Genomic DNA, 21190 nt, shown 5'->3' with positions numbered 1-21190 from the left:
CTGGTCACAGTAAATGACTGATGCTGATTCTTAGTACAAAGAAACCAGGTTTGCCATGACACAAAGCTGATGTCATAAAGTTAGACTTCTCTATCTACGAAAACTATGTCCACACTTCATAAGTAATTCATCTAATATATAAGCAGATTGTTTCCATGGTTAAGAACAAGACTTCGCTCTAGCACAGTGATTGCAATTGATTTAAGACTGACAAAGAATTTGGACCTACTAGTAGCCTATTTTAACTGTTGAGATTGTTATTGGTGGGATGAATTAATCAGTATCTCAGTAACGAGAATCTGTACGTGTTTTGTTTTGTGTACTCATCCTCCTCATAGTCTCTCATGCTCCGGAGTGACTAATTCTTGACCTTGACAGGCTGTCATCATTATTGCAGTCCTGTGGGATGGAAGAGCCACAATAACAACTAATGACACAGCAGGATGGATGAGTTCCTGCCCGAGATTGTGCCTGGTGGGGCTGAAGTCAACAGTGATATATTGATCTGCAAGATGTAATCCTGTCATGTAATGAAATGCTTATTGGAGTTATATTGTGTTAACTTTAGGCTCATTACTCCATTGTACAGTTGCTTCAGACCAGTTCACTTTGTGCACACATGTATGTTTAATTTAAATTGATAAAATTCACGGTTTATTCATCAATCCACACCTAGTTAGCTACAGTAACATAGTCACAAAACCTTCAAAAAAATCATAACTAAAAGTCAAAAGCTGTAATTTCTCATTGAAGGATTCAGATCCTTAATTCAGTAATTTGCAGAAGTTCTACTGGCAATAACAACAGTTTCAAGTCGTGTTAGGTGGGTTTCTTTGAGCTTTACATACTTTTGGTAGAGTGTCCCATTCTTCCAGGCACACCCTGTCAAGCCTGTTGAAATGTGATGATAAGCTTCTGTGAATAGCCATCTTCAAGAATCAGTCACTCTGAAGAGAACTATCATCACTAATGTGTCATCACTAATGTGTCCTGAAGCCATTGAGTATTATCTTGACTGTAAACTCATTGCTGTGCTGAAAGATAAACTCCTGACATGATCTCAAACGGTGTCCCTCATGAAACAGGAACCTTACATGGATGTTTTTGACCTCGTTCTTTCTTCACTATTCTCTTTTTTCTTGCAGTTGAGAAGCAACACCCACATGATGATGCTACCACAGCTATGCTTCACTGTACGGATGGCATTAGCCAGGGAATGAGCTATATAACCGCCTGTACAATTTAAATGGAAGTTACCAAAGTTCATGTAAAAGTGAAACACACACACACAGACGCACACACAAACACACAACCAACGAACAGCAACTGTTCTTAAAAAGAAATATTTCTCATTTCACACAGCCCTCTTAAGAGACCATGCTCTTTAGAGACACCTCCAAGCCTGTATTTTAAAGAGGGGTGGACAAATAGACAGATCCTCATTTAAGCTCTTAAAGGAACCCTGCTGATGAAATTGTTCTCAAGTGAGCACAAAATCAGAATCATTATTCATGACTAGCCAAAGATTTGCTGTCCCAGGATGTCTGCCTGCAAAGCTGTGGGTCATTTGAGGATAAGGAAGCAGACAAACATTGCATTAATCTGCTATCCAAAAGACGTGAGGTTAACAGGCCAGGTTTGATATCTAATGGTGATTTGTCAATTGAACATGCAGCTCCTGTCAAGACCTTCTTACCTGTTGATCTAAAGATGAAACCTTTATGTTTCCATATGAAATGAAGAAGTGTAGTGAATTAATAGAAAAAAATCTACATGCAGAGGATTACCTATAAAAAAAAAAAACAGAGGCAATATACTGCCTGAAAGATAAAAAGAAACGGATACATTTGTTAAGGTTTTGCGAATCGCATTTTTCTCAATGTAATACAAAATGTATTTATATACAGGATTTGATTTAATGATAATTGTTTTGAAAGGTTTTTGTTTTTCATTTGGATTACCAGTGATGCAAGCCAAGATGACTGCACTTGATACGTTCGATTAAAAAGGAAGCTAAAGGCTTTTTGACACAGCTCTCAAGTAGGTTGTCAATTTTTGATGTTAGACGACGTCATTAGCATCAAGTTTGTATAAAAGTAATGATGTTTTTCTGGTTTCATTTTCCTTGAAAAGGACAGCATTTTAGGTATAAATTGATGGGGACATGAATTGTGATCTTAAAAAAATAAAAGTAAGTGAAAGTGTAATTTTTCATAAAACAACATGAAGTAGTAGCCAGTACACAGAAAAATGTAATTACCTAAGATGATAAAGTTAGTACAGTGTATTCATTGTGAATATGAACTATAGGGAGATTTAGCAAAGACATGAATAAAGGAAAAGAAAAGAAAAGAAGTTCTTGTTAATGCCAAATGTATAGCTTCCTGAACATTAATAATGTTAGGTGTGCTTCTAATCGTGATCAAATTAAGCAGGCATTTAAGGAAAGCTTTTACTACACCTGCCTGCACTCTGTGAGGTCTAGAGGTCAACATGTTCAGTGAAACTCAAGTGTTTCACATTTAGGAGGAGGAAAAGTGAATGCTGGAAAGAGCTTTTTAACAAAGTTAGCTGTGTCTTTCTTAAAATCCCCTGCCAGATTTTCTTGTGATGGCAGGTAAAGCCGAGAGCCAGGTGAGAAGCAGAGAGAACTGACACATTTAAACAAATATTTTGCAGGATGCCTTTGCTACTTTAGAAATATCTATACCTTTTCAAATGCATTAAGTTCTTTGTAACATATAAGTTTGTCAAATTAATAACAAAATAACAATAGATAGAAAATTAGTTGCCATGAATGTCACGATCCTGGGTCTTTTGACCCAGTGTTTTGAGTTTTAGTTCTTTTGATGTTTATAGTGTATGTTTAAGCTTATTAGGTTTCCTATGTTCATTTGCTTATTAGCTCCCCCTTGTGTTTTCAACCCCTGTGAAGTCTCCCTTGCCCTTCGTGTGTTTCATGTCTGTGGCTGTATCCCAATTCAGGGTCTGCAGCCTTAAAGTACGCATTTCAAGGCCAATTACGTCACAGCGGCGCGCCGAAGGCTGTCCCAATTCAAAGGCTGCTCGAAATGCGGCCCTGAAATGCGTCCTTCATGTCCCTGAATTTTAAGGCTGTGGCAGTGTAGACTTCGTGGCCCAACATATCCCAGAATGCATAGCGCGGCGGTGCGTGTGGATAATTTTGCCGAAAAAAAACGGCGGATGAGGGGCGCCCGAAGAGTAAACTTGAAGTAAGTACTGAATATTATGTCACTTATTTATGTGCAAATGTTTAATAACAAAGAACATGAAAACATTACTGTTGGCCACATGTCGGCAAAGTTATGTGACATTAGTGACGTTTGTACAAACTTGGTTTTAAAGCCTTTACTTTAAAATATATGCCGTTCAATAGCTGAGCTTAATCCTACAGAGAATGATCAAAGCTCATGTAGAAAGAAACAAACAAATGAACAAAAGATTTTCTCCTTCATTTCTGTCACACAAAGCTGTATGACACGTTTCCAGCTGTTAGTATCATGGTTGCTAGGCAACCTGGGCAGCGCAATGGAGGCTAGACCGTCCCATTTCACAAGCCTCGCACTTCTTCTTATGTTGTCATGTCTGCCTCTCATGTTTCCTGTTTTATTTTGAAGAGATCTCGTGTTTTTATATTATGGATTATGTTTTGAGTCCTTTGTTGTACTGTTTCTTGTTTCCCTAGATTTCAGTTATGGTTATCATAGGTTTAGTTCTTTGGCTTTGTAATATGGCTTCCCTGTGTTCAATGTTGTGTCTACTGTGACCTTTTTGTACCATGTTTCTGGTCCCTATGTTCTGTCTTCTCAGTTGCTGTTAAGTTTGCATGTTTAGAGTTCAGTCAGTGTGTTTCCTGTTTTACTTTGAAGGTCCATGTCTCATGTGAGTGTTTCTAGTTTTGCTTCCCTTGTCTCGTCCAGCCTGATTACTCCCAGCTGTGCTCTCCTTCTGTGTCTCATTCCCTCGTTATCCCTCTGTGTATTTGAGCCCTGTGTTTCTCTTTGTCAGTGTTGTAGTCTCCCTCATGGCTGTGTTTCCTTGTGTTTCAGTTTACCCATGGCCCAGTTTAGTTTTCCATGCCATTCTGCAATAAAGCAGCTTTTTGAGTTTAATTTTGTTGTCGTGAGTTTTGCGTTTGGGTCCTTCTCCTGCCTGTACACAGCCAAAACATGACAATGAATACGGAAAGAAAGAAAGAAAGACAGAAATGAAACACAAAGAAATAAATGAATGCTAAATCAAAACCCTCACAAAGGACAGTGAAATGTTGAACGCACAATATTTAAAGGCACTTACATTTCACAGCAGTTTCTCTAACTCCACCTTGAGTCATTCTGGAAATTGCACAATTACCGTATTACCGTACTAAACAAGGGCATGGCTTCTAGCCTGCACTGCTAATACAGGTCATTAACCCCAACTGCAACTACTTTACAAAGCAGTTTCACATCACCATCCATTTTGTTCTGGTTTCAAAATAAACAACCTAAAACAACCCTGAAATATAAAACAGACAAAGGTGGCTTACCAAAGTCTTGAGGGAGTAACTGCCATCTTTCACAATCCTACCACCTTGTGACCAAAGTCTGTAATGTGATCTGTAATAATCTGACAGCACACCTGGAAAACAGCTAACAACGCTGAATTCAGTCGGGGTGTAAACATGATCATTTTTATTTCATTAATGACGGTTGCTGGACACACACAGCTGCCAGCTCAACATAAAAACAACGTTAACTCAAAATCCAGACTTTTAAGCCAGCGAGGCGTGATTGCAGATGCCACGCTGGTGCGTCCATTGCACCTGCCGCAGCATCGCGAACCACGCCGCGCCACACAGTGTTATCCAAAGGAGATCAACAAATAACACATTTATATGCATCCCAACATCCTGATGGAATATTACAACTGTACTGACAGACAGGTTTCAGTCTAACAGAAAACGAGAAGCTGACTGAGAGATGTAAAAGGGAAAGAAAGAAAACAAAATGTTGTAACTTTTCAAAAGCAATGTTGATTGAACTGATGGAACTTTGTTATATGTTATAATGCAAGTAAGCTAGTTGAGAGGATGGCAGCTTGCAGGAGTAGAAAGTGCTCAGTTATGGTATCAACCACTGGGCTTTATAAAGAAACTACCATCTCTTGTTATATAAGCAAAATTTTGGTTCAGTAAATGTATAAATAAATGTATGCCATTCAAGATTACTACAGTAAAGAAAAAAAGAAAAAAGAAAAAATGACTGCTGTAAATTTCCTGACTCACTCAACCATGATTTTTATCACATTTAAAGTTATTGCTGTAAGTAGGACAAACGTAGGCTACCTAGGAGTATATTACCAGTGCTGTCAATAATAATAATTCAATTCAATTCATGATATATAGCACCAGTTCAAAACAATTCACAAGAACAAATTGCCTCTAGGTGCTTTATATTGTAAAGTAAAGAACCAACAATATTAGAAAGAAACCCCAACAATCACACAACCCCCTATGATGAGCAAGGACCTGGTGACAGTGGGAAGTAGAAACTTCCTTTTAACAGGAAGAAACCAGGAAGCTATCTACCACAATAAGCTGAGGGTAAGGAGACAGAGAAGAGAGCAGAGGGTGGCGGGATAAAAGACAAACTATGGGAGAAAGAGCCAGGTTACGATATAACTAATGATTCAATACAGTGGTGATGTATAAACAAACAGAGTTTGATAAGAAATACTGAATGCATTATGGGAAGTCCCCCAGCTGCCTAAGCCTATTGCAGCATAACTGAGGGATGGTTCAGGGTCACGTGATCAAAGGGTTACGCCTAGAGAAGATGTCTGTCTTCTGAATCCAAACTGGGAGCTATAAGGCTCTGACTCCCATTCTACTTTAAAAGAACTCTAAAAGTCACAAGTGAGTCCAAGAGTGAAGTGATCTGTTAGGCTAATAAGGTAAATGCATTTATTCATTTCATAACATTCATTTTAAAAGGATGAATGTTATCTTATTAAAACACTGGGGGCTCTATCAGAGGACAACACCATTTCATGGTCTGAAAAATTCTGAGGACCCTGCTGTTATAATAGATGGGAAGAAGAAAAAAAACCAATAAAAAGACAACTCTGCAGTTCATTCCAGATGAATCCCAGGGATAAAAACCAAGCAACACCTGAATGCTACATGATGTCTGAACAACAGCTGTGTTCATGCACGTCCCGTAAAGGTGAAAATACTTGTATAATGAAAAAATAAAGGTGGAGATTTATTTCATTGTATTTCTGTTATCAGAACCATGGTTTTCCATCCAACCCCAATGATGCTTGCTGAGCCCAACAAGTACGTCATCAATAACTTGATAACAAGAAAAAAAGAGAGAGAGAAAGGCATCTCAATATTCTGGTGCAGAGGAGATGCAACATCCACAACCTTTCATCACAAAAGGTCAGCACTAGCACACCCCCATATTTTAAACAAACCAATTTTTATTTGTGTGAATTTGTGACATAAATGGTTAGTTTTTAATTAAAGGGATTTTGCAAAACCAGTGGGTGTTTCTTCTTTTTTTAAAATTCCAAACATTCTCATATTCTCTTTTCTGTACATATTTGTATTAGTTTTATATCAATAGTGCCTCATAGTGGGACAATCTCATGTAGAAAATTGCCACATCAGGTGACAATTTTAGATATCAGAATAATGTAACTATTATATTATTACTTTTTTTTGAATAGAAAACACATATAAAGCTTTGGAAAGATGGAAAAGCAATGCCATGGGCAAATGCCGTGTAAACACTGTACCACATTGGAAGCCAAACAATGAGAAGCTGAGCTGTCAGTCGGAGGATGAAATAATTTCTTTGAAAATGTTTATTTGTAAAGCCTAATAGCAGGTTCTCCAGGAAAGTGAGGTACTGAGGGGGGAAAAAATAACACATTTTCACTAAGTGAGACTTTGCCCACAGGGAAGCGAGCACAGAGACTGATGGAGACAATAAGCAAGGACCCTGATAATGGCAAAGTAAACATTTCCAAGCATCAACCAAGAGCCAGCAAGAAATTCAGCGCAAGTGAGCAATCTTCACATGATGTAAATAGGAAACTAATGGCCAAATGATGAAAATGAGCATGACTAAGCTCAGTGTAGACTAAGTGTGACACATGCTGTGGAGTGTGGTTAATAAAAAAGGTCAGTATGTGCGATTCAAATTAAATGTGTTCCAGAGATAGAACCTCTTCTTACCTCCGCTCCTGCTTTACAGGCTAATGATTTCGATACTGTTAAAATGTCTCCGTGCATTAGTATAGCCGGATGGCATTGTTGTGCCCACTGCCATGGGTTCATTTAAATTTGTTATGAGTAGCCATCTTACTAGCATGCATTTGGTAGAGAAAAGGGAATGATTTCCTCATTAGACGATTTTCAAGAAAACAATAGCAATTCCCTGCTTAACTGTTTATCAGGTGAGAAACCGTATTTGGGTACCTTCAGTGGACACCCAAGCTGGTCTCCCTCCCTGTCTCTGTGAGATTATCCACACTGATTTCTCCCAGCCAATCATCGAAAAGTCACCTATAAGTGACATCATTATCCAATTAAACTCTAAGATGTAAAATGTGAATTTCCAAGTATTTCAGTGAGTGCCCTGTAAATGGTTAAAGACATGCTGTTGAATTCTTTTTGCTTAGATATTTTCACTTAAATGCTTTACACTGGGAAATAGGGCAATTAAAGGAAGCGAGTGGGTACTGAAAGACCGAATGGAAAATGGGGGGAAAAAAGTTGTTTAGGAAAATGTGTCCGCATTAATTTCAGTTTGGACTGGGGAAGGAAACCAGAGTACTCAGGAAGAACTCACTCAGGGAGCCTATTCAGGCAAGCTCCACTTAGCATGGCCCCAGAGAGTAGACGATTCCCTCTAAGGACCTTCTTGCTGTAAGGGAAGAGTGCTAATCACACTTTATTTATTTTTGGCCCAGTTGATCTAAAGTTGCTAATAGCATAGCATAGCATAGCATCTTTATTTATAATGCACTTTACATCCAACAATGTTGACCAAAGTGCTACAAATATAAAACAGAGAGGAAACAGTTTAAATTACATATAAAATATCTTAAAATTAAAAATAATATAATTAATAAGAAACGTATTAAGAGACATCAACAAGTCCTGCTGTGCTAAAAGCCAAGGTAAATAAATATGTTTTAAGACGTGATTTAAAAACAGATAAGGAAGGTGCCTGTCTAACATGTAAAGGCAACTCATTCCACAATTTTGGTGCTGCCACAGCAAACGCCCGATCCCCTCTGAGCTTACGATTAGTCCTGGGCACGCTCAGGAGGAGCTGGTCTGCCGACCTGAGGGACCGGGAAGGTATGTATGGATGAAGAAGCTCAGAGAGGTACACAGGGGCAGCATTGGACAAACATTTAAAAACAAATAAAAGCAGCTTAAAATGCTAATACTTCTTAGCTTAGCTTGTTTTGGTTCATGCAGTTTGTTTTGTAGACTACTACACTTAGAGCATTTACTTATCTCTTATAACTGTGCAATTGACACTGCTGTCTCTTCCAAAGAGGAGCTTAAATGAAAGTGAATGATATTTAATAGATTTAACATGCACTAGCTTAATCTACAATGGACACTAAAGGTCCCCTAAAGGTCAACACTATAAAGATAGCTTGCTATTTAGAAGAGCAAATCCTTTAATGCTTAACTGTCCTTGTAATGTTTAGCTGAAATTGCCCATATAGAGTGGCTCTTGTGACCACAGTGATTTTGACACTGACATTATCAACATTTAAAAAGCCTTTTAATCAGCGGCCATTTTTCCAGGTGCATTGCTGATGGTGACAACGGATACAAGGTTAGGTGGCCAACCGACCTTTGTCAATATTAACTTGGGAATCAGGTTTATATTGACAAATCCTTGTAGGTGCAAGAGGTACTGTGCCCAGTATGTAATAAAGTAGGACAAATGCCATTATGGAAATGCCAGAAAACATTAAATATGTCCTATAGTTATAATAGGTCCAGGCAGCACGATTATTTTGTTAGGTTGTATGTAAAACACCCATAGGCCTGAAAGGTGAAACTAATGTCGATATTCCTTAGACTTCTGTTCTTTGTAATGACCAGTATGAAAAAGATTTTTCTGGCTGAATGTGTATACAGCACTATGCAGCAGTTTTGAGTGACTACTAATTTCTTCATATTTTGCTAGGAAAATAGGGGAAAGGAAAATTTATTGAAATGTGCAAAGACATCTAAAAAAAAGACAAAAACAGAATCTGTACAATTCAAACAAGCTTGAAAGTCAGCATTGAAAATGGCCACTTTATTCTTCAATATAACCTAAATTGGCTCCGGCAAGCTTTCTTATCATTTCTTTAAGAAGTCTTCAGAAATAATTCTCTGAGCTTACTGAATGACTTCTTTGGATGCTGACTTTTGTTCTGTTCTCTGTCAAGATGATCACACACTACTCCAATAATACTGAGGTCAAAGCTCTGGGGAGACTATTGTGTGTTTGTCTATCTAGGCATGCTTTTACTGCACTGGCTCCATGTGTCATATCATTGTTATACTAAAATTAAGCCTTTGCCTTTCAGAAGCTTTAAAAAAGGTATTGCATGGTGGATCAGTAGCTGATGGCCCTTTCTGTGTTCGTAATTCCATCAGTTTTGACAAGATCCCCAACCACTGGGTGAAAAACAGTTCCAAACCATGACAGAACATCCACTGTCTGTTTCTGGTGAGCAGTATATGTATCAATTGAAGAGTCAGATGCATCTCTCAGATCTTAGTCTGGTCTTTGTTGTTTTTTTCTTTTTCTTAAGGTTGTGGCTTTTAGATGCTCTCCCTCTGCTGTAGATAATCATTTTTAGATCGCCCACCTCTTCTATTGTCCTCCACTTGTCTGTTTTTCTCAATTTTTTAGGGACACTGCACACCATGCTGAGATATCCTGAGTGGTCACTTAATGGGACCTTCTTCTAAAAATAGTATTTCATGTCTGTCAAACTCTTTATCTTTGTTATCTTTGTTATTTTTCATATATTCTACTAATGAAATGGGAGAAAATGATGTGTTTTTAACACAGGCTGCTAGTAAGAACTTATTCCTGAGAATGGTCAGGTTCAAGAACTGGGCGGAAAATGAGTGAAAAAGCATAGTTCAAAGAAATAACTTCACAATGCCACGTTTTTCTTTTACGACATCAGCAGATACTTTCCTGTGTTTTGGGTTATAGTCACTTGTTTCAACTCTTATTTAACATAATACTTTAATTTTGTAAAGTCTGATAGCTTTTTAAATAAAGTCTATTTAGAAAAAAAGCATGGTATGCTTTAGGAGATGGTTATCTTGATTGACAAGTCACTACCCTTTGAGTGTACATTATCCTCAGATTTCTCAATCAGATTCTTATGTGACATTTACTACAAAAATCCAAGATGCCAACAGCAAAAATGCTCAAATCCAGCCTTCAAAACATGACTTCACAAAGCAGTGAGTTAAATCACAGAGGCCACATCCATCTTTTATGTACAGACAGTAGGGTTACCAGGGTGACGAGTTCCACCCCATCTAATATCAGATTGTTTCCTTTACGAGAAATGTCAGTAGAAAAGAAAGGCCAAAAATAGCAAATACACATCAATCACTTATTGTTGTTGTTAAATGTCACAAACTTAAATAATAACATAACATTTAGCTACATGGAAATGTAATTTTTAAGGAGCCGTGCTGGCTATTTCACACTTTTCAGCTCTTCTTGGTATCATTCACTGTACATCTCTACATACCCACAGGACCGATAAAAGTACCCATATGCATTATTTATACCAACTCAGAAAATATACGGGAGTATAAGGTTTGTACTTTGTCTCACTCTCACAGTTGGAGGAATAGCACATTAAGTATTCATTATAGCCCTTGTGCGTCAGTGTGGTGGTTACCAACATGACCAAAAATAAATCTCACTAAACTTTATTCTCTATCAAACAAATTTACTTGGATGCTTGAAGGCTGCCAAGGAAGATATTGTCTTTTAGCCCCTCACTGCTTCTATGTCTATAAATGAAAACAAGCTGTGAAGTATTCCATTCTTTAATATTTAAAACTTTCGCTGTGATAAAGAATACATTCAATAATAGCACAGGCAACTGAGGGACACATAGAAAAAAATGCAGCTTGGTAAACAAAAATAGCCTTTGTTTCCAGTTTCTTATAGTTTATTACCATCAGGAAATATAACATGTACTGTTCTACAAATAAGCATGCAATATATTGATTGTTGTAGCTCAAATGATGAAAAGAATGTATCTTTACACTCAGCAGACATGGAAATATGTCTTTGTTGGGTTATTCAGTTGTTAAAATGAACTTTGCTCAATGTTCAATACTTAGATATACTTAAATGGCATGGAATTTGTAATTTCATGGAATTTATAAAATGTGCACTTATACACACACACACACACACACACACACACACACACACACAATACACACACACACACACACAGTAAAAATGGTATTTGGCATTTTAAAATTGGTGTCAACACTTATTTGATTTTGTTCAGAACTTATACAAGTAATACCAAGATAAGCATTTTGGATGGGCCAGTTAGGGCAGCAGCAGCTATTATTCACATGTTTTCAGTGTAATATAGTGTATACAGATGAGACAATATTCTACAATGCACAGTTAATACCCACAGTATGAACAGCACAACGATCACATTCTCATAATGCAGAAATACTGTAGGTATTTGGAATATATATGGAACTGCCTAATGGCCCAGTAGTCAGTTCAGTGGTTCCGTGCGGTTCGTGAAGCTTGGACAGTTTCCATAATCTGAGCACAAGATTTGATGTCCAAATCTCAACAGTCTACTACAGAGACCCAAATGTCAGTAATATTTAGTTTGACAATTTTTCTCTTCACCTTAGGTGAATGCATTCAATTTCCTCTGTTACTGGCAAGGAGGAAGTTCTCACATCCATCTCCTCGACAGTCTTACTAGGGGTATAAGTTGACTTCCAGCGCAACAGTACAATCTTCTTCAGGTACTTAACTGTATTGTTCTTGACACTAACAAAACAGAAGGTATTTATCATGCTATTGCTCATGGCAATACACTCAATAATGTAAAAAGCCACCAGTGAGTTCTTCTGGCGGGAGATAAGTGTCGGGTGGAAGTCTCTCAGAATGGTGAATCCAAAATACGGTGCCCAGCACAGGATGTATGCGGTCAAGATTCCGATCAGGACCATCACTGTCTTACGGCGACAGCGCAGCCTCTTCCGTATTTGCTCTGTCTGAAAACCTGGGACATTTTTGAACCACAGCTCGCGGGAAATTCGGGCATAACACATTGCCATGGCAATCACAGGGCCAACAAATTCCACAGCAAAGACAAACAGGAAATATGACTGGTAGTACACTTGCTGGTCCACAGGCCATATTTGGGCACAAAAGACTTTGTGAGTGTTTGAGGTGGCGCCTCCATGAGGGTACATGGTCTCAGAGGCAAAATAGGCAGAGGGAATTGATATCAGAATGGGAACAATCCAGACTCCTGTTATCAGACAGTAGGCAGTTTGGTACTTCATACGAGGCCTCAGAGGATGGACTATGGCCATATACCTGGAAGAAAAACAAGACAACTGTTATGCAATATTAAACAGCATATTTAGCAATCTGAGTGTTATGGAAGTGCCATAGTTACAAAAAATTATATCTAAAATTGTATGAAAATATAAAATTATATTGGCAGAAGTCCTTTTAGTATGGAAACACAGATAAAAGAAATATGTATGTCCATATGTAAAGGAAGACAGAGGCAGTAAAATGTTTATTGCTACAAATAATTACTTTTTAAAAATAATTTATATTATAATTATTCCTCTAGACACAGCTAAAAGTTTAATATACTTACACATTTAAATAAAAAAAAATGCTTATATATTGATGTATGACAGCCCTGGTTTTACATCAAACAGATGATGAAGACCCAAAAATTATGTTACCCCTTGTCCCCGATGTGAACGAGAGCATTATCAGTATGGTGACCACTATTACATCACAGAAATGTTGCATCATACATTAAAGGTGATTTCAGGGAAACTTTGTATTGATTAACGGCGATCCTTCCCTCATAGTGGAAAAGTAGATAAAAACCATGATGGCAATATGGCCCCACGGCTTTAACAGAGCCACCAGCTTCCCTTAGGCCAACCACCAATTAAAGTATGTAATCATATTGCAATAGTTTTAAGGATGGGTAAATTTTGTTTGTGTCTGTTTGTGTTATTTCCAAGGGCCTTTTTAACATGAAAATGGGAAAAAAAACCCTTTTCACTGCAGCCGTTCTGATACGACAAAATAAGAGACATTTAGTATGGTTCTGTTGTGTTCTGACCAACTGAGGGACCACAAATGGAACGGTCCCTATACGGCACTTTCCTGTTTGACCACTTCATACAACATGCCTCATTCACCCATTCAGGACACCTAAATGCTTTCTATCTAACAGCCACACACATTCATACTCTGACGAACACATCGGAAAGCAACTTGGGGTTCAGTATGTTGCTCAGTGATACTTTGGCAAACAGACTTAAGCTGCCAGTTATCAAACCAACAACCTTCTGATTAGTAGGTGCCCTGCTCTACGTCATGAGCTACAGTCACCACAAAGCAACCCTGAAATAAAAGCAGCTAAATGAAATTCATTCATCATTATTTTTTATTTCTTACACCTGCGCTTTCCCACACGTCAAATTCATTATCTGCTATAAAAAAAGGCTTTTAAACAGCTTCTGTTTAATTGAGCACTCACAATGATTGCACCTGTGGCCTAATAGCGTATTCTTAAAAGCCCCTCAAGCATATAAGTCTGAAGGGAACAGAAATGGCTACACTTTGCATCCTCCAGAGAGGTTTTTTTTATCCTTTCCTATTTACTCACCAAATATAATATTGCTGATATGCTCACTTGCCATGTTTCATGTTATTCTTTTTTACATTTGAAGACGGTCTTTACCTAACATTTACCAAATACCTTATATTTAACTTAAAGATGGCCCCTTTGGGACCGTGGAGAGTTACAAATATCTCTGAAGTTAATATACATCATTTTTCAGATGTTATAGGGATGAGAATTATCAATTATTTAGAAACAAGTTTATCATCATACCAGTAAGATGAATATTGAGTTTCTTTAAGCACGGCTCCTGTTTTTTACTTAAAAATTTTTCCAGCTGCTATGTAACATATCTCGCGCCTTCATTGCCAAATATTTTATTATGTTCACCAGTTAGTCACTTACAGCATCTGCTGATGATGCAAGGAAGATATATTGCTATCTGAAAATACTATTGATATCTACTTTAAGATAAAGTACTGCTAGTGAGAGACTGATCTACTTGACTACTAGTCAAAAATGTTCATGTTTTGAAATGCATTTTTTAGTAGGATGACCTTTCTGCTGAGCCAATGTTGAATGTTTGATATGTAAGTATTTCCTGCTCATTTCATTTGTATGCTGTAGTATAGCATGCATATGATGTGCCAGAAAACTGAATAGATAATATCACTAGGACAGATGGAGATGGACATGAAAAAGATTAATCATAGCAGAATATCTACCTGCTGCATGCTAAACAGAATATTAAGCGGATCTGTTTATACTGAGCTTCTTCAGATAATGAGCAGTCAAAAATGAATTAACCAATGTTACTAATGTGCTCTTTAAAGCACTAGTGATAGAGTGAACAAATATTTTTTCCCTTATTGACAATGTACTAACACTTGAAAATAAATCTGAGCCATGGTTAACTTTTGCACAAAGGTACAAGACTATACTATATAGAGCAGTGTTTCCCAACCTCTGCACATAGGTGTGCAGTGGAAGATTATCTGGTTACACCTGCTGCATCCGGCCTGAGTAACGGGCAGAACAATTACATTCTCTTCCACTAGAGGGCAGTACAACCACCTGCTCTAATTAAATGGTTTGCAAACTGCCAGTAAAACAGAAGAAGAGGAAGAAGAAATTAAATAATAGCCATGCTTTGAGTGAGACAAGCAGCAATAGCAATGGATAAATATTTGAAAAGAAGAAGTAGTCAATCTGACCTGTGTCCTGGAGAGAATTCCGACCTAGATGACCCTAGCATGAGTAGTGGTCAGAAGAGAGCAAAAAAGGCATACTGGGCACATACTGAGTCAACTCCGCTATGCCTGGTGCGCAGGGAAAAATTATCAATATGCTTTTTGTGACATTTATTTTGGTGGTCTGACAATCTGATAATGTTAACCAAATTGTCAGTTTGGTCAAGAACCAAATAGCATGCAACAACGTGCCTGATACCGTCAAAGCACAACCCACATGACACACATACTCACTGAACGCCTTCTTCAGATCTAAAAAACACATATAGACTGGCTAAGCAAACTTCTGTGTTCCTTCAAAAATGGGTGGTCTACTGTTTAATGGCTAGGGAGGGAACAACATTGTTCCTCTTAAATCCAGCAGTTGGACTTTGCTCTCCTGTAGGAGGTCAAAGTGTTTCTCAGGAAGTCTGAAGCACGTGATTCCTCTGAAGTGGAAACCCACCATCTACCTGATGTTGCAGAGGCAACCAGGGTACCCCCGCAATGTCCAGATCCTAAAGGAAACTGGGTTTTGACTTGTCTGATGGTTTGACAGAATCATTTTGAAGCCAACCAAAAGCCTGACCAAACCATGACCTCTCCAAACACTTCCCACAGTTCTTCAGCAAATGCCAGATGTGTGTTCCTTTTGCCTTAAGGGCTAAACAAGCGAACCAAACTTAATAGGATCATTACTTCAACTTGACAGTTCCTTCCATAATGTCATGGTTCTGGGTCAGTTTCGACCCAGTATTTTGAGTTTTGATTGTTAGTTTATTTTTGAATGATTGTTGTGGTTTTGGGCGCTATGAGTATTATTATTATTATAATGATGATTATTATTAGAATTCTATGTTTCTGTTTATTCATGTTAAGGATTTGTTCTCGGTTGTATCTCACGTTTAGTTTAGTTCAGGTTCCATCATTCTCTGTCTGTCTCTCAGTGTCAGGTCTGCGTCTTGGTGTAGTGTTCTTGTTTCCTGTTTTATTGTGAAGGTCTGCGTCTCATGTGAGTGTGTTCAGTTTTACCTCTGTCTCGTCTTGTTGATTATTCCCAGCTGTGTCCACCACCTGTGTGTAATTCCCCTGTGTTTTTCTGTGTGTATTTAAGTCGTGTCCTCTGTCATTGTAGTTGCTGGTCCGTCTGTGTATTCACCATGTTTCATCCGTGTGTTCCCTGCTGTCTACCATTGTCTGCCCTGCTCGCCCTGCTCGCCCTCCTTCATGTTCTGGTTTCTGCGCTGTAGTTCAGTTGTTTTCCAGTATAGTTTAGTTTGTCTTCGTTTGCCATTTTTCCTTTGCCATTTATTCAATGAACCACCTTCACGACTGCCTGCGCTTGGATCCTCCTTCATTTCTTCCACACGGCTCTTCTCACTCACCATGACACATAATTTGGTTTGAGAATTGCCACTAGGAAGCAACAGCCACAATTCCTTGCAGTGGAGGAGCAGAACATGATTCATTGAGACAGTGTCCCTAGCCTACATCAGAATGCTGCCCAAGTTCTGCCAGAGGTGAAGATTTCCCACCTCTGCAACAGATGAGATAAAGATCTCCCACCTATGAGCTCCAAGATGGCCAAGGTCTCTGAACTGCCATTTGATTTGTGAGCACAAACAAAAGCTGGGATCTGTTCCCCTGTCCAAAGGCAGAAGAAAGCAACTCTGAGGAATACTGCACTGAGCAGGGTGGGATATAAGTATACTGGATTGGCTCATTGCCCTCCCCACTCTGGACAGCTCCAGAGTTCAGCTTCTCTGCAGGAGACTAGCTCCAGAACCCAAGCTGCTCATTGAGGCAAGCATGGCAATATATCGGTGGTAACACCTCAATCACTAGCTCAGGTTACTTCCCCACCACAGCAATAACATTCCATATCCCAAGAACCTGTTTCAACAACTGGGGATGAGACCAAGCCTCTGCCTTTGACTACCTGATTCACATGGCCAGATTTGGTAGTCTTAGAATCTCATATCTGCCTTTTGCAAATTATGTCTTTCTGTTGGCTTCATCAAATGATGGCCTGCAGCTTACATTGAGGTGGTTGAGAAGTGAAACTAAACTAGCTAATACCTCCAAATCTGAGGACATGGTTTTCTGGCAGAAAAAGGCTGCATGCCCACTCCATGTTGGGAATGAGTTGCTGCCCAAAGTGAAGTTCAAGTATCGTGAGGCCTTGTTCAAGAATGAAGAAAGGAGAGAGCAGGGGAATGAGACATGTATTGGTGCAGCATCTGAAGTAATGTAGATGCTGTACCTGTCTGTGATAATGAAGAGAACATGAAAGCAAAGCTGTATATTAACTGTCCATCCACATTTCCACCATCACCCATAGTCACTTGCTGTGGTTAGTGAATGGAAGAAAAAGATCACAGTTGCAAAACTAAAAAAATGCTTCCTGTGAAGGGTGGCTGACTCTACCTTAGATATAGGGTGAGAAGCTTGGTCATTTGCAAGGAGCTCAAACTGCTACTCTTCCAAATAGGGACCAACTGGTGTGATTCAGGCACCTTACTGATCCTTGTTTTTGTATTTATGCTTTTTCCCTGTTGGATTATGCTTGCAGACTTCTTTAAACAGCCCAATAAAGACTCTCATTTTTTGTTATTAAGCATATCTGTATTTTTCTTTTGGGTTGATACCTCTGCATTCAAACACTCATCATAACCTCTTGGCTCTATCACTCAGAGAAACATACTGTGTTGTTTTCAAGTGAAGTAAAGACCTCAAGTTCAAAAGACAAAGACAAAGAATTGCACAGAGTTTTCATATATCCCATTACAGCTGAATAAAGCAGTGTACAGTTTTCAAAGTTTTTCAAGTTATATAATCTCTATACACTTTATACACAAAAATGAAATATTTTTTTTTCAAATAAAAAGAACTGAATCTAATTGCACTCACAGACATACAGACAAATGAAAAGATTGAGAAACTCACCTGTCAACTGCAATGGCAAGCAATGCGTTTGTCGACACGTAGAGTGACACAGTACGGAGATAGTTCACAGAGGCACAGAGCACCAATCCATGATCCCAGGAAAGCTGCTTAACCACGTAGTAGTCCACCAAGAATGGGCAACAAACGACTGCCACAATGAAGTCGGAGATGGCCAAATTAGCAATGAGCAGGTTGGTTAGATTTCTGAGTTTTTTGTATCTTGTCAGTGTGGCAATGAATATGAAGTTTCCCAATCCACAAACAAGCATGATGCAGACAAGGACCACACCGATAACAATGGTGGCAACAAAGAAGGCTTGACCCTGTGTGGTATCGGGGATCTCATCTGGAGGGATGCCATAGTCCATGTCATAGTTGTCCATATAATGATCCAGCTTGCCTTCTCTGACATTTTCCTGCATCTCTCTAGAAGGTCCTACCACGAGGCTGGTATTTGACTCCCCCATATCTTAGCAGAAAATCCTTCTTTTTTGGGTTTGTTTGTTTGTTTGTTTGGTTTTTTAAATTGAGAACAACTTGATCCAATAAATTAGGTATTAAATATTCATACTTTGTGGTACATAATGCATTCCAGAGCTAAGATGTTTGCGTGAAGATAAAGTATTTCAGCATGCTGCGTCTTCTTTGGAAACAAAAGGACATCTTCACCTGGAAAAGACATTTCCCAACTCAGCATTACTCATGCAGGGTCACATTCATGGCAACAAGATATGATCACAACAAATTACATGATCGCAATGTTTCACGCTTAATCGTGTTGGCAAGTGTGACATGTCTTTGATTTTTTCCTGATGAATATATGTGTGGGTAAAGACATCTAGTCGGTGATTTTATGTAATTTATTAGGACCTTGTCACTTTACTGCAAACCAACATAACAGACAAGGCTGATCCTGATGATAGTGTCCTTTATTTCTTGCAAAATTTATCACTTTAATGCCCCTGCACATGAGGTAAGAAACACTAAATATGGCAACCCATCGCAGGAAAAGGGGCACATTTTAACAGGATAAAAACGGATTTGTAGTGATAAGCTAGTGCAATGCAATTAACCCGACTGACCCAAAACAGCGCACAATATAATGTGAGAGAAAGCAGGGAGAATGATACAAAAAAGTAGAATGAAAATTTTTTTCTAATAAGAACCATACAAATCAATTCATAGGAGCTGTCATTGGAAAAAAAAGAGACCCCCGAAAAAAGCAGAAATATATAGATGAAATTCAGCGTGAAATTGAAATAATATTTCAGGCACTTACCAGCAAATATTGATAAATGTTCCGTGTTTTTAAAGTTTAGGATAAAAGAATAAATAAACAAAGTTTAATTACCCGCTCTTAGTGAGGTGTGAGCGCAAGCTGAAAGTGGTTGTTAACGGACAATCCAGCCGGTGGAGACGCAAGGTCTCAGTTTTGCTGCTCACTGATTAAACTGTGCGTGCTGATGTGACGACTGCTTCTCTGTCCTTCGGCACTTCTTCACAAGGAAAAGTTGCGTCTGGTTCTCCTCAGCTCCAAGTGATAAATCTGACGAGGAGGCGCAGCGAGGAAACCACACTCGTCTTTCGGGTGGAGTGAAAAAAGGGGGTGGGTGTCAGTGTATGTATGTGTGAATTACACCTGAAAGTTTACCAGTTTAATAGACGTCCATAAATGCGCAGCTTGGCATAGATAGGATGTTTAGCTAAGCTAACATTTATTATAAGACTAAATGGTTAAAAAAGAAAATAGATACGGTGAGGCTTTAGGCATCACACCATACAGAACAGAGAGTCCCTTCACCTTTTGTGTGTTGTGTTGTTCATCGCGCCACACTGTGGTTTATACAGATGATTAACTCCCGACTGAATCTCACTCAAAATGCGTGATTTTCCTCCCGTGGGAGGAAGGGTTAGCTCATGCATATTTAGTAAGTTGGAAAAATAATTGTAGTGAACTTGTCTACACATCCAGTATGGAGTAACACTAGCATGTTACCATGATTATTATTAGAAAACAGAAATGACTTTCCTTTTCCGGTGCTGCTGCTCTAGGGTGGATACCAGTTAATTAGTTAATTTGGTGCAAGATTGGTTTTATGCAACAGTTTATTCTTCTTCCTTTTCTTTTTCTTTTCTGGCTGGCAGGGTTTTAGGCACGCAAGTCAGTGACACCACACAGAACAGAGCCATTATATTAGATAAAGAGAGTAGCTATGTGGTTTTCTGCTCAGAGTTTGGCTTTGACCCTATGCTGACCTTTTGAAAGCAAAGCCCACCACCTTTGACACTTCTAACCCACAGCAAATTTATATATTTATTTATTTGGTTATGAACATGTTCTTTCCCAAGTCTCGGGTGTGGTGACATCATGTCTACTTATCTTCAAATCACATCACCAATTTATGACATTGTTGCAAGCTGCATTTTAATTTGCATGTATTGCAATATAGAGGAAGAACAGAGAAAAGAAGGGATTCCAGAAAATAAAATAATAATGCTTTGCTTTGCAGAAAGGATTTAAATTCAGCTAACCTAAAGTTTAGCTAAAGACTAGCCTACAGCCTTTTTTTTTGTCAGTTTTTCAATAACATATTGCAAATTTATGCTGTGCACCACTCGCTGGGTCTTACTTGCAACAGTGTAAATTTAAAACTTGATTTAAAATAGCTGCTTCACTTCTAACCTTATAGTAGTATATCACAATATATTGGTTAATACTAAGTTGCTCCATAAAATGTAATAAGCTGTCATTGTCTGTCTTTCTCAGAATGCTTATGCAATACCTAGTATTCTTCCAGTGTAGAGCTATGCTGTGTTCTCATTTCCATAGTTCTTTCATCCACACAGCTGGTCCAGTATTAATTTTTCTTTTCTGCATTTCAGTAAAAGTAAATTGTTCAAGATTAAATAGCTCATAGTCTATCATGATTAGTTCAGATTTACTTGTGATGGCAGCACAATGCACAAATCATACACAAGCACAAATAAACTCTATGATGCTTCCCATTATGGTGAAGGCTCTGTAGGTATTCAGTGCAGGACCAAAAAACTTCCATACAGAATGGAAGAAAAATTAATGT

The 21190-nt window shown here is 38.4% G+C and overlaps 1 protein-coding gene across 1 annotated transcript; it reads right to left on the bottom strand.

The window, feature by feature from the left end:
- Positions 1–11154: 11154 nt before the first annotated feature.
- Positions 11155–20018, bottom strand: prokr1b (prokineticin receptor 1b). The gene is made up of 3 exons (XM_040001085.1): positions 19462–20018; positions 18111–18779; positions 11155–12656 (listed from the first exon to the last, which is right to left on the bottom strand). The coding sequence occupies exons 2-3, from the start codon at positions 18575–18577 to the stop codon at positions 11951–11953; spliced, it is 1173 nt and encodes a 390-aa protein (XP_039857019.1). The 5' UTR covers positions 18578–18779; positions 19462–20018; the 3' UTR covers positions 11155–11950.
- Positions 20019–21190: the final 1172 nt, after the last annotated feature.

The sequence above is a fragment of the Simochromis diagramma genome, unplaced genomic scaffold, assembly GCF_900408965.1.
Source record: "Simochromis diagramma unplaced genomic scaffold, fSimDia1.1 OVJJ01000421.1, whole genome shotgun sequence".
NCBI lineage: Eukaryota > Metazoa > Chordata > Actinopteri > Cichliformes > Cichlidae > Simochromis > Simochromis diagramma.
Note: the sequence above shows the minus strand (reverse complement) of the source record. Positions and strands in the feature narration are given on the sequence as shown.

Bases quoted from the DNA above. Each gene is read 5' to 3' on its own strand.
- prokr1b (XM_040001085.1), bottom strand. From the start codon at position 18,577: ATGGGGGAGTCAAATACCAGCCTCGTGGTAGGACCTTCTAGAGAGATG. The intron at 12,657-18,110 runs GTGAGTTTCTCA...TTTTTCTTCCAG, and splicing joins CTTGCCATTGCAGTTGACAG to GTATATGGCCATAGTCCATC.